The sequence below is a fragment of the Phoca vitulina genome, unplaced genomic scaffold (assembly GCF_004348235.1).
Source record: "Phoca vitulina isolate PV1807 unplaced genomic scaffold, GSC_HSeal_1.0 scaffold81, whole genome shotgun sequence".
NCBI classification, from domain to species: domain Eukaryota; kingdom Metazoa; phylum Chordata; class Mammalia; order Carnivora; family Phocidae; genus Phoca; species Phoca vitulina.
The window spans coordinates 2,184,761-2,197,905 of record NW_022589784.1 but is presented as its reverse complement, the minus strand read 5'-3'; the positions used below and the strand labels follow the sequence as shown (position 1 = coordinate 2,197,905).

At 57.8% G+C, this 13,145-nt stretch overlaps 1 protein-coding gene across 3 annotated transcripts in view; it reads left to right on the top strand.

Moving 5' to 3' along the window:
* Nucleotides 1-183: 183 nt before the first annotated feature.
* The window catches only part of TLE2 (TLE family member 2, transcriptional corepressor), a 21,316-nt gene continuing 8,354 nt past the window's right edge, over nucleotides 184-13,145 (top strand). Inside the window, exons 1-11 of one of the 3 annotated variants that reach the window (XM_032394759.1) lie at nucleotides 184-270; nucleotides 345-442; nucleotides 891-954; nucleotides 1,363-1,407; nucleotides 3,817-3,879; nucleotides 6,080-6,154; nucleotides 6,394-6,574; nucleotides 6,951-6,970; nucleotides 10,002-10,109; nucleotides 11,341-11,385; nucleotides 11,939-12,088. In XM_032394759.1, the coding sequence (XP_032250650.1) occupies nucleotides 247-270; nucleotides 345-442; nucleotides 891-954; nucleotides 1,363-1,407; nucleotides 3,817-3,879; nucleotides 6,080-6,154; nucleotides 6,394-6,574; nucleotides 6,951-6,970; nucleotides 10,002-10,109; nucleotides 11,341-11,385; nucleotides 11,939-12,088 (873 nt within the window). In that variant the 5' untranslated portion in view covers nucleotides 184-246. Of the gene's footprint in view, nucleotides 271-344; nucleotides 443-890; nucleotides 955-1,362; nucleotides 1,408-3,816; nucleotides 3,880-6,079; nucleotides 6,155-6,390; nucleotides 6,575-6,950; nucleotides 6,971-10,001; nucleotides 10,110-11,340; nucleotides 11,386-11,938; nucleotides 12,089-13,145 lie in introns of all 3 variants that reach the window. The other 2 variants (XM_032394758.1, XM_032394760.1) reach the window with 2 other exon arrangements.

Sequence of the window (13,145 nt, the reverse complement as noted above, 5' to 3'; positions counted from 1 at the left end):
CGGCCCCGCGCGCCCCCCGCCCGGCCCGCGCCCCTCGCGTCCCCGCCCCCCGCGCGCGCTCGGGGGGGCGCGGGCGCTCCGGGGTCCCGGCCCCGCGCCGCCGCGCCCCCTCTTCCTTTCTCCGGGCGGCCCCCACCCCCGGCCTCTCCCCCCACCCCCAGCCCCGTCGCCGCCTCGCCACCCCCCCACTGCCCCCCCTCGGGATCGTCGGGCTCCGGCGGCGCGGGGGGCTTCCGGATCGGCAGGATGTACCCCCAGGGGAGGCACCCGGTGAGTGGGGGGCCCGGGCTGCGCGGGGTGGGGGCGCGGGCGTCCGGGAGCTCAGACCCCGCCGTCCCCCCCAGACCCCGCTTCAGTCCGGCCAGCCCTTCAAGTTCTCGATCTTGGAGATCTGCGACCGCATCAAAGAGGAATTCCAGTTTCTTCAGGCTCAGTACCACAGGTGAGGGGGGGCGGGGGCGCCCAGCCCCGGGGGACCCGGGAGCTCACCTGGGAGCTCACCTGGGAGCCCCGGGGAGAGGGGCTGGCCGCTGGGGGCCCCGGGGCGCAGCCAGGCGGGGGCGGGGCCTCCAGGGTGCCGGGAGGAGGGAGCCTGCCCCCCACTCCAGGGGAGAGGGAGGGCTTCCAGGTGGAAGGCAGGTGAGGTGGATGGGGACACCCAGTACTGGGACACTTTGAGCCTGAGAAGGGGTAGGAAGGGACTGGGACCAGGAGGTGGGGCGAGGATAAGGAAGTGGGGAGAGGGGAAAGAGCCAAACCCATCACTTTGGAAAGTGGCTCAGATGGGGTGTCCCTGCGTCTTTCGTCTTTCGGGGTGGGGGGTGCGGTGGGGATGGGGTGGTGGTAGAGGCAGGGCTGAGTGGGATCCGCATGCCCCGTCTCCTTCCCAGCCTCAAGCTGGAATGTGAGAAGCTGGCCAGTGAGAAGACAGAAATGCAACGACATTATGTCATGGTGAGGGGCTCATTATGGCCAGGACTGGGCAGTGGGGAGGAGGACTCAGCTGTGAGTAAAAGCGCCAGGGGTGTGAAACCCCGCTCACCCTGCCACTCTGGACCTCATTTTCCCTATCTGTAAATTGGACTGGTTGGGATTCCAGGCTGTCTTTATGAGGGCCCTCCCAACTCTTGCAAACAATGAGACAAGGATGTCCCCTCTCCCCGTGGGCATCTTTGAGGGGCCATGGTCTCTGGGCACCTCCTCCTGCCCCCTCTCCCTGCTTCCTCCTCTGGTTTTCCCCTCTGGGCTCCCCTGGGCCTGTGAGGCTCTGTGCCCTGCTGTGATTCCCCCAGCCTGGGGGCTCCTGGAAGACCCAGCATCCACTGGCCCAGTAGACGTTCCCAATTGGCTTTTCCTTTGCAGTACTATGAGATGTCCTACGGGCTCAACATTGAAATGCACAAGCAGGTAACTGTGTGTTGGGGGTCAGAGTGTCCACTAGGAAGGGTGAGGGTCTGGAGGCTGTGAGAGAGACCCAGCACTCAAGCAGCCTGGGGCAAAGCAGACCCAGGGAGCAGGGGTCTCATCCCGAAATCTCTGGGACCAGGGGGCCAGATTTCAGCCTCACAACAGGAAAACAATTCTGCACTTCCAGAGACATGGTCCAGCAGAGAGGCAAGAAGTGGGCAGGAGCCAGGTGTCTCTGTCAAGGAGGGCTTGTCCCAGAGGCTGGCAGCCAGGACAGGAGGCAGTGGAGGCGACTCCTGTCCCCGGGAGGGGGCCGGCCAGACAGTACTGGAGGTCCCTTTCAGCCCAGAGAGTCTGATGTTTGGAGATGGATCCTGATGGTCTAAGATGGACCTCAAGCTTCTGTTGATGCTTTGAAGGATGTGAGATGGGCCCTAATGCTCCGAGGTTCTGAGACTCTTGTCAGCTTCTGCGTGGGATTCAAGGTTCTAAGTTAGACCAGAAGGTTCTGAAATTGACTCCAGTTGTTCAAGAGCAACCCCGAGATGGGGTGCCCCAATGGCTCAGTCGGTTAAGCATCTGACTCTTGATTCTCAGCTCAGGTCTTGATCTCAGGGTCATGAGTTCAGCCCCACGTTGGGCTCCACGCTGGGCACAGAACCTCCTTAAAAGAAAAGATTAACCCCGAGAACCTGACACTGACCTCAAGGTTCCCTGATAGATAAGAGGGGCCCTGAAAGATTGTGAGATTGTGAGGTTGATGGACTCTTAGATTCTGTCCCTCAGAATATCAAAACAATGGGTGGAGCCTAAAACAAGGGGGGGCTTCCTGGTGGGTGGGAAGAGGAGGGGGGTGGGCTGAGAGTGTGGGCGGCCTGGGGTTGCCTTTCTGGGTATGTGTGGGCTCTGCTGGCTCTGGTGTGGGCTGGAGGGGGCTGATCTGCCTGGAGTAGGGCGTGGTGCCGTGAGTGCATGAAATAGACCGTCTAACAGGGAGGCAGGCAGGTGCTAGGGCTCAGCCTCCGCCCTCCCAGGGGGAACCCTGTCTAGCACCCCTCTAACCCAGGTAGAAGCAGAGCATAGGCTGACCCCGCACACAGCTGCATATGCCATACCTGCCCCCTTCCCCACCCCACTTCCCTCTGTTCGGCCTCTGTGGGGCACCCCTGGCCCAGACCCTGTTCCCCAGTGAAACCTGCAAGTAAAACCACATTGTCTCCACTCCACTCCCCATTCTTCTGACACCAAACATGTGGGTTTCTGAACACCGACCGATTCTCCAACCCCGACACCAGCAGACGTTCTGCAGTTCAGCCTGATTCTGACACTGTCTTCCTGGAGTCAGTGCAGACCCCAGCTTCAGGGCTCAGCCCCACTGGACTACCCCTGTTTCAGATACCAAACAAAAGTCTGGGTCTCCGGTCCACACTTCTGACCACCCAACTATATATAAATTGAGGGTTCCCATAATCCCCACCTCGGGTTTGATAATTTGCCCAAACAGTCCCCAAAACTCAGGAAAACTGTTGACTTACTAGGTTACCTCCTTATTAGAAAGGATGGGGCTCAGGAACAGCCAGACGGAAGAGGGGTGGAGGGGGAGGCATGGGTGGGGGCGCAGAGCATCCGTGGCCTCCCTGGGTGCACCACCCTCCCAGCACCTCCATACTTTGACCCACCCAAAGCTCTCCACCAACTCTAAGGGGTTTTTATGGAGCTTTCATTGCATAGGCCTGATTGATTAAATCATCAAAATCATCGGCCATTGGTGATTAACTCGACCTCCATCCCTCTAACAAATGCAGGTATGGCTGAAAGGGGCTTACTGAGAGCAGCAAAAGCCACCCCCTCCCATCCCTTACCCATCACTGAGAAATCCCAAGAGTTTTAGGGGCTCTGTGCCAGGAACTGGGGACAAAGAGCAAAATATTATTTCTTTTTATGAGCCCACCACCACAAAGCCCTTCCCCGGAGTGTGGTGCACTGGGGTCTCTGCCTGGCAGGGGTCCAGGTTGCAGAGGAGACCCAGAGAGAGCCTGTGCCCAGGAGAGACGGCCCGTGAGGGCCACTCCTTTGTTTATGATGACCCCCAAGCTTCTGAGTAGCCCATCTGAGTGGGGCGTCTGTGTGGCTGCTTCCTGGGAATCTGTTGATTGTGTCTGGCGGCTGGTGGATCCGTCCTCGCCTTCCGGCTCACGGCTGCTCTGGGCATCCGCTCAGCAGACCGCTTCCTCGGCAGCCCTTCGGTCTGCCCCGAGCCTCTGCCTCGCTGGCTGCAGCGTCCCCCATTTGCACCTGCTGGTGACAGCCCCCTACCTCCCGGGCTTTGCCAAGGCTTATTACGTCTGGAGTTGAGGGTCTGGACGGAGGGTCCCCCCTCCAAGCTTCCTCCCCCTTGTTTCCTGCCAGGCCGAGATTGTGAAGCGCCTCAGTGGTATCTGTGCTCAGATTATCCCCTTCCTGACGCAGGAGGTGAGTGGGCCTGCTGGGGCAGAGGGGAGCTGGAGGGCTGGGGGAGGGGGGCCGGCTCAGTGTGGCGGGCACTGGTTCCGCTGGGTGGCCTGGGGGGCACCGGGCTGGAGCAGGGGCTTCAGGGATGGAAGGAGGGGGTGGCTGAGGGTGAGGAGTGGGGGCTCCACCAGGTTGCCTGGGTCCGAATCCTGGCCACCTGCCCTTGGCTGCTTGCCTTGTCTGTGCCTTTGTGGTGATGTTTAGACAAGCGGACACATGCCAGGGTGATACTGGGTGCTCAGTAAGCACCCAGTAAAAGTTAGCCCTTCTGTGCGCTCAGTGAAGTAAGCTAGTCACCAAAGGACAAATACTGTCCGTTCCTCTCCCAGGAGGTCCCTAGAGGAGACCCATCATCCACACAGACAGAGAGGAGAGGGTGGGAGCCAGGAGCTGAGGGAGGAGATGGGGAGTCAGTGTTTTGTGGGGACAGGGTCTCAGTTTGGGGAGATGGAAAGTTCTGGAGATGGATGATGGGGGTGGTTGCATGACAGTGTGAGTGTGCTTCATGCCGCTGAGCTGTGCACTTAGAAATGGTTATGATGGCAACTCTTATGTATCTGTAACCACAATAATAATTTTAAAAAAGTAGAACCAGGGCAGATGACATAATAAAGCAGTATGAACACCTCCCTGAATCTTAAAAAAAAAAAGTTAACTCTTAAAAGAATTCTCCAAGTACCTGCCAGCCTCAGGACCTTGACATCAGCTGTCCCTGCTTCTGTCTGGAGCATTCTGTCCGTAAGAGACATGAGGGCAGGTTCCACTGCAGGATGGATAAATGGGGGGCCCTAGTTGTGTTGGGGAACAAAACCAGGAGAGATGCTCATCTTGCATTGGACCCCACTGAATCTGAGATTTTCTGGAAGCTTGGGATGGAGGGATGTCCTGGCCGGACTGGGATTGTAGAGATGGTGTCTGAAGCCGAGGGTGGGGACAAGGTGGCCGTGGTGAGAAGGGCAACATGGGAAGAAAAGAGGATGAAAAGACTAGGAAGTGAATAAAGACACACCCATGTGCCCCAGCGACTCCATTCTAGGCCAGGAGTCAGCAAACTATAGCCGGAGGGCCAAATCCCACCCTCTGCCTGTTTTGTAAATAAAGTTTTATTGGTATGCCGTCATGCCCATTCATGTACCGATCTCTATGGCAGCATTCCTGATCAAAGGGCAGATAGAAAAGCTGCCACAGGGAACTTCAGGCCTGCAACTCTGAAAATATTCACTGTGTGACCCTTTACAGAGAACATTTACCAACCCTCGGCCTTGACACACTTACACACGCGTGTGCCACACACAGAGCTTCCCAGTAGCATCTGACACGTCCTCGGTGGGAATGCAGCCCAAATTCCCAAGCTCGGGAGTGTGGATAAACAGCCGCATATCGTCTGTTCCCACGGGAGCCACCAGCCACGTGTGGTCCCTTAAATATATGTTCATCTATATTTCGATGTAAATATATTACATTAAGTTTCTACTGACATTTGTCTTAAATTAAATGAAACCTTTCGTTCTTCACTTGCACCGGCCACATTTCAAGTGCTCAGTGGCCACGTGTGGCCGGTGGCTTCCTTATCCAACAATGCGCGGAGAGGAGGTTTTCTCATTGCTTGAGGCAGAGAGAGGCAGGAAGAAGGACCATAGATGGGCAGAGGCACTGAGGCTTCTCCAAGCTGCCAATTTCTACTTTTTGACCCGGGGGTGTTTAGCCGGGTGCTGATTTAGACCGTGGTTCTTTGCTGGGGGCGAAGGTGTCCCCAGGGCACGCTGGGCAATGTTTGGGACATCTGTGGTCATCAGGCCTGGCGGTGCTCCTGGCATGGAGTGGGTGGGGGCCAGGGATGCTGCTCAGCCCCCCACAGCACCCAGGACGCCCCCCAGAGAATGACCCGCCCCGATGTCCACAGTGCCCAGGGAGATCCTGATCGATCGAACCCCGATTTATAATTACTAGTTTTCACTGCCCCGTATATGCTTTGTTTCTTTGTCTTTGTGTTTGTCTCACATTTAAAATGGAAAGGGAGAGAGAGAAGAGAAATAGCAAGTGCTGGGGACAGGATGAGGGGGGAGGGGAAGTGGGGCCTCAGAGGGCACTGCCTGGGCAGAGGGGGACAGCCAGCAGACAGGGAGCCGAGCACCCCCTTCCCCGTCCCCCCACCTCCCAGCATCAACAGCAGGTGCTACAAGCCGTGGAGCGGGCCAAGCAGGTGACCGTGGGGGAGCTGAACAGCCTCATCGGGGTGAGTGCCCCTTGCCGCTCCCCTGCCCTGGGGAGACCCCACCCCCGGGGCCCTGGCACCCAGTAGGTGCTAAAGCTGGCTGGGGTGCCGGGTGGGCAGCTGGCCTGGGCTCTGGCCTCCCCGCAGACTCTGGGGTGCCCCCTCTGCCCAGAGCCTGTGCTGGCTCTGGGCGGCCTCGTGGGCCAGGGGCACCGCTGGGCTGCGGCCTGGCCCTGGCCCACCTCTCCTCTCTCCAGCAGCAGCAGCTCCAGCCGCTGTCCCACCATGCCCCCCCTGTGCCCCTCACCCCTCGCCCTGCTGGCCTGGTGGGCAGCGGTGCCACGGGGCTGCTGGCCCTGTCCGGAGCACTGGCCGCCCAGGCTCAGCTGGCTGCGGCCGCCAAGGAAGACCGGGCAGGTGGGGAGGCCGAGGGACCCAGAGGTGAGCGGGCAGCAGAGGGTGGCACTGGCCAGGGGGACAGGGTGGGGAGGGGGACTGGCAGGCCACCCTGCCCAGAGCACCAAACTCACTGAAGTGTGAGGGAGTGAATGATGGGGAGTGCAGGGCCCTGGGGGTCAACTTTACTCCCCCACTGGCTGTGTGTTCTTGGGCGAGTTACTGCCCGTCTCTGGGCATCTATCTGAATGGTTCAGGGGAGGAACAACCCATTCCCTTGCAAGGGTGTTGGAAGGAGAAGGGAGGTTCTGAGCTGGGGACAGGGCTCTAGAAACTCTGGAGGGGTGCACCCTCGGGCACCATGGGCTACGAAACCCTCATCTTTTCTTCTCTCTCCCTTTGCCTCACTCCCAACCTCCAGTGGAGAGAGCCCCGAGCAGGGTAAGTTGAAGGGCATCCAGGAACTTGTGTGATATTTGCTTGCTATTCGCATGTGGCTGAAGCTGGTGGTTCTGAGCTGATAGGGTCCTCAGAACAAGACCCATATCTGGTTTTGCAGCTGGGTCGCCTGGAGCCTTTTGGTTGTGGGAGATGCCCATCAGGCTAGAGTTTTATTTGTCGAAAGTTTTCCAGCTTGAGCATTTTTTTTGCAATTGAATAAATAAATGCATTCCACCCAGCCCTCCATTCATTAATGTATCCATCATCCATCCAATATTATCTATCAGAGTGCTGCCGGACAGAAATAGTCTGTGATCCCCGTGTGTAATTTCTTTAAAAATTGTTTAGTTTTGGGACAATTATAAATGCACTGGAGATTGCAAAGAAAAGTACAGGGAAGCCCCGGGCACCCTTATACCAGACTCCCCCAACGGTAAAGGCTTGTATAAAATAGAGTATCGAATGCAGGAAACCGGACACGGTGCAACCCCCAGCGTTGACTCAGCTTCCCCGCCTTCTACCGGCCGGCGCTGTTCTGGGTGTGCGCATGCGCGTGCGCGTGTGTCTGTTCGCATATGTTCAAGGCCAAGTGGACCAGTGGCAGCAGTTTATGTCCCCGCTCTGTGTCTTGCTCGTTTAACAGTATGTGTCGGAGACCATTTCTCCCTTTCTCACTGCGATAAACAACGCCCTGGTGGACATCTTCACAGGAACACCTTTGGGTCGGATAAGAGAGTGTCCATAGCATGCGCTCCTGTAAATGCCTCTTTTGAGGCAGAGATTACATTTTTGATAAACGTTGCCAGTTGCCGACTGGCCCTGTTTGTTTACTTGTTTAATACGAGACAATTCGTACAGAGAACGATCCCTGTAGATGGTTTTCCTGTAGAAAAGGGACCGTGTTTGTTTCCTGGGGTTGCTAGAACAAATTAGTGCACCCTGCATGGCTTATAACAACACACATTTATTCTCTCCCGGTTCTGGAGGCTAGAAATCTGAAATGGAGGTGTGAGCGGGGCGGCTCCCTCCAGCGTTTCTAGGGAAGGATGCTTCCTTGGCTCTTTCAGCTTCTAGTGGTGTCTGGCCATCCTTGGGGCTCCTTGGCTCGTGGCTGCATCACTCCGTCTCTACTTCCATCCTCACGTGGCTTCTCCCCTGTGTGTCTTGTGTGTCCCATCCTTTTTAAGTCCTATTGCACTAGGTCCCACCCCGATCCAGTATGCACTCACCGAAACAAATTACTTCTGCAAAGACCCTATTTTCAGATAAGGTCCCATTCTGAGCTTCTCGCTGGACACGTAACTTTGGGGGACCCTGTTTGACCCAGTAAAGGGACCATGGCTGTCCTGGCTCTTGCCCTGAGCCACTGCCCACCCCCCATCCAAGTCCCCTTTCCTAAAATGACTCCTGTCGTCAGTTTGAAGCGCCTCCTTCCAGACTTCTCCCCGGTGTCTGGCATGCCCCCCACACAGAGACAGATTCTACACAGGAGCTGCTCCGTGGTGGGAACGCACTTGAGACGAGGAAAGAGTGGTGGTCAAATGAGAGATTCTGCCCCCGGGGGGACACCAGGCCATGTGTGGGGACATCTGTGGCTGGCGGAGCGCCTGGCATCGAGGGGGTGGGGCCCGGGATGATGCTCAGCCCCCCAGCATTCCCGTGGTGGGCCCGCAGTGCTGAGGGGAGAGACCCTGGTATATCACATGGGTTTCTGTGTCTGCACACACATGGGCTGGTTACTCCAGAGAGAACAGGGAGCGCTCACCGCGGCCCGGGCGCTGGCTTAGGCCAAGCCTTCCACGGCTCACTGGGTCTTCCCAGTAGCCATTGAGGTGGGTGCTGTTCCCATCCCCATTTTACAGATGAGAACACAGATGCAGACAGGTGAGGCGACTTGCCCAAGGTCTAAGAGAAATGCCAAGGCAACTGCCTCTCTCCCTGCTTGCTTTTTTACTTTGCTGATACATTGTGGCCATCTTTCCATGCTGTCACATCTCAACTTTCTTTCCTTTTTTTTTTTGAAGATTTTATTTATTTATTTGACAGAGCGAGAGAGCATAAGCAGGGGGAACAGTAGAGGGAGAGAGAGAAGCAGGCTTCCCGCCGAGCAGGGAGCCCGACGCGGGGCTCGATCCCAGGACCCTGGGATCATGACCTGAGCCGAAGGCAGACGCTCAACCATCTGAGCCACCCAGGGGCCCCACCTTTCTTTTTTTTTAAGTAATCTCTACACCGAACGTGGGGCTCGAACTTAGCATCCTGAGGTCAGGAGTCGCACGCTCTGCTGACTGAGCCGGCCAGGCGTCCCACCCCACCTCCCACTTTTTTTTTAAAAGATTTCTACTTTCTTTTTTAAGTGGCTGCGTGGTTTTCGCTTCTGTGGTTGCGCTTTCTGCAGCATGCTTTCTTTCCCAGCTGCCCCATCGTCCCAACGGGACTTTGCTTCCTCCTTTGTGTGTTTGCATATAGCCAGGCAGCTCTCCAGGCTGGATTTCTTATCTGACCATCACATTGGGCTTCGAGATAAAATCTCAGTTGAAGAATTGATCCCACAACAGAAGTGCTTGAGAAATCACTGTGTGGGGCAGCCTCTCTGTACAGATGGGGAGACTGAGTCCCAGGGAAGGAGCAAACTGTTTAAGGGCCCAAAGGCAGGTTGATGCTGGGGGGCACGGGGGTTCTTTGTGCCTGCTCACCCAGCCTTTGACCTCCAAAGGTCATATTGTTGGCATGTGTGGGCTGGTTTTGAGTCCTGTCTCGGCCTCTAATTCACTGTACAGCCCTGTCTTCCCTTAGGCTCAGTTTCCCTGTCTGTACAATGGGATTAACCATCATTTGCCCACAAGCTTGCTGTGAGGCCAAGGACTTAGCATCGAGTCTGCCCTTGGAAGGTCCCATTTCCCAGATGGGAAGCTTGAGGCACAGATCCTAATAACTGTGTTGGGGACCCTCAGTCTTGGCTGGGCCAGGATGGAGTCTGGGGCCCCAGGACCCTGACCCTTTGTCTCACCCGGCCCTTGTCTCTCTGCAGAGCGCATCCCCCTCACCCCCTGAGAGTGTGGTGGAAGAGGAGCGACCGGGTGGCCTGGGGGGCAGTGGGAAGCAGCGAGCTGAGGACAAGGATCTGTCAGGACCTTATGTAAGTGGGGGGCAAGCAGAAGACTGGGGTGGGCCCCCAGCCGTGCTCCTCAGAGCCTTCCAGAGCCCAGCTCTGGCCATGACTCTCATTCTACAGCCTTCCGTAGCTCCCCATTGCCCAGGGAGCACTGAGCAACCAGAAGAGCCCCTATGGGGCCAGGCCCAGCTCTAGTTGCTCTGTCTCTGTAGCTTCTGGACCAGGCATCCGTTTTCCTACCTCCTGGCTATGGCTCAGCCATCTAGAATTTCCCCTCCTCCAGGGCCGGGACCCCCTCCCTCACTGGAGGAGCACTGCACCTGTAGTTTCTGCCTCTGGCACCCCGGGGGCCAGGCTGAAAGTGGGGGCTGGGACTGTGGCTGGTGGGGAAGCACCTGTCTCATCCACAGGAACAGCCTTAACCTGGTCCCAGCCTCCTGGCAGGCCCAGTATCGGCCAATCCTTCTGTTTCTCAGAGATGCCTTTAGTCTTCAACAATCATAACAGCTGTTCTATACGTGTCAGCAACTCATTTTGTTTTAAAGAAGAAGATTGGGGATGGGGGGGGTCAAAGAAATGCCCCCCTGCTGGGAAGATGTGGCCTTCGGGCTGCAGGCTTTGGTCTTCCCTTGCTTTTCAGCTAGACCAGAGGGCAGCCCCAGACAACATTGTTTCTCCCAAGGGTGGTGGGGAGCCACAGAAGGAGGTAGAACAGATGTGGGGACAGGTGTTAAGAAAATCCCTCTGGGGCAAGCTTGGAGGACTACTTGGAGGGGGCAAGGCTGAAGTCCAGGAGGCTAAGGCGGGGATGAGGTCTCTGCTAGGCCATGGGGATGGGGGTGGGCAGATGGGTAGATGAGACGGACAATCCTGAGAGGTTGATTGACTCTGTGGAGTAAGAGCCAGGAGGGAGGTCTGGATGACTCCTGGTCTCTGGCTGTCCCCTCACTGCACAGAGCAGGAAACAGACCCAGGGAGGGCTGGGAGGCACTCAGGGCCCCACAGCAAGTCTTGGGTACTCAGCTCCATCCCCCTCATTTTCCTCCATGAGGGACCCACCCACCCTCCCAAATCCCCCTTTGCACCTGAGCAAATGGCAACCTTCTTTCTGAACCAAGCAAAGGGGCCTCTGGAGCCCCAGAATCCTGATCAGACTGGGGCTGGCCCCATGTATGCCCCACCTCCTGAGGATGAGTCAGGGGACGTGGAGGCAGGGGCATGGCCAGGGTAAGCTCTCTCCCCTGTGTCCCCCCAGGAGAGTGACGAAGACAAGAGCGATTACAACCTGGTGGTGGACGAGGTGAGTCGGGGTCCAGCCTCTGACTTCCGGGACTCAGAGGTCTGGGCACAGCGAGCGGTAGGTTTTCCAGAGTGTTGGGGGGTCCAGAGGGAAGGGGGGTCCTGGCCCCCTCTCTGTTGATGGCTGGGATGAGGGTGGCATGGGAGTAGGGGATAGGGGGACACCTCAAGCCGACCTCCTCTCTGTAGCGCAGGTGGGGAAACTGAGGCCCAGAGGACACGGGATGGGCAGCAGAAGTGGCTTCAAGCCCTGGCTCACTGTGTGACTGGGGGACTACGCTGTCTTCCCTGGTCTCACTTTTCCCCATCTGTTCAGTGGGGGACAACAAAAGCCCTTACATAGTAGTCGCTGTGTGTGCTTATGGAGTGGGTACTGTCAGTCCCATTGTACAGATGAGTGAAGTAAGGCATGGCGGCAGGGGCTTCATAATCCTCCCAAGGTGGATCGTAGGTGCCCGGTCTGGAGTGTGGGATGGGGCTTGGGAGGGGTATAGAGAGAGGCTCTCCTTCTTCGCCCACTTCATCTCCACTTAACGTCACCTCCTCAAACCCAGGACCAACCCTCGGAGCCCCCCAGCCCAGCTACCACCCCGTGTGGAAAGGCACCCATCTGCGTCCCTGCCCGTCGGGACCTTGTAGACAGCCCGGCCTCCTTGGCCTCCAGCCTCAGCTCCCCAGTCCCCAGAGCCAAGGAGCTTGTCCTGGTAAGGAGTAGGGGAGGCCTTGAAACTCACTTTATTCATCCTGGGGACCTGGAAACAGGTGCAACCACATTAGGTGTGGAGTGGGGAGAAACCAGCCAGGCTCTGATTCTTTGCCACCTTCCTAAACACCACCTCTACTCTACCCAAGCATTTTTCCCAAGTGGACTGGCTCTGGGGAACCTAAATACATAAGAAAAGACCACTCACCATCTTGTGGAGAAGCCAAGCATCTCTTGCAAGAAATAGGAAGCCCCTTGGACATGAACACAGTGAGCTGTAGGATACAGGCTCTCGCCGACTCCAGCCCCTCAAGTGTTAAAGCCTTTGAGAGGTGCTGGGGATGCACCAGCCCCACCTGAGCTGTCATCCCTGTCCCCGAAAGGCAAGAGGATTACTATGGGAACAACTTTCTCAGTGCCAGGTGTAGGAACCCCCGAAGAGCTTCTCCCCCCTGGGCGTTCACAGTTGGGCTCCATTTGTCCCGCCCCTCCCTCCCCAAACCTTCCCCAGACCCCTGCCCTGCACTTACCCAGAGAGTGCGTCGGTTTCCAGGCCTCCCCTCCCAGCAGGTTGCCATGGCAACCGCAGAGGCTGGGGCTCCCGCGGCATCTTCGGTGACCTCCTCCACTTCAGGAGACCAGAGGGGGAGGGGCAGCTCTGTTCTCCCAGAGACGCGCCCCCAAGGCCTCCCTGTCCCACGTGGTCGCCTCCCACTCCCCCTCGTGGGCGTGCGCGTGTGGCGGGCACCGCGTGCTCTACCTGCCCACGAGTTTCCCGTTCCTCGGCCCCAAAGGACAGGACAGCCCCCGACTTCCTGCGGCCTTCTCTTGCAAGCCCACTCCCTGCAGGCTTGCTCCTGCTCAAGGCCAGTCTACACCGCACTCCTGACCGCGTATCGCACCGCGTGCCTTACTATACTCGCGCAGGGTCCTGCCCTGCTGTGCCCCCTCCCGCTCAGGCACCCGCCTGGCGCTCCCCGTGTGCAGACCCTCGCCTGTCCCCATGCTCAGGGGATCAGCGGGGGGGGGGGGGGGGGGGGGGGGGGGGGGGGGGGGGG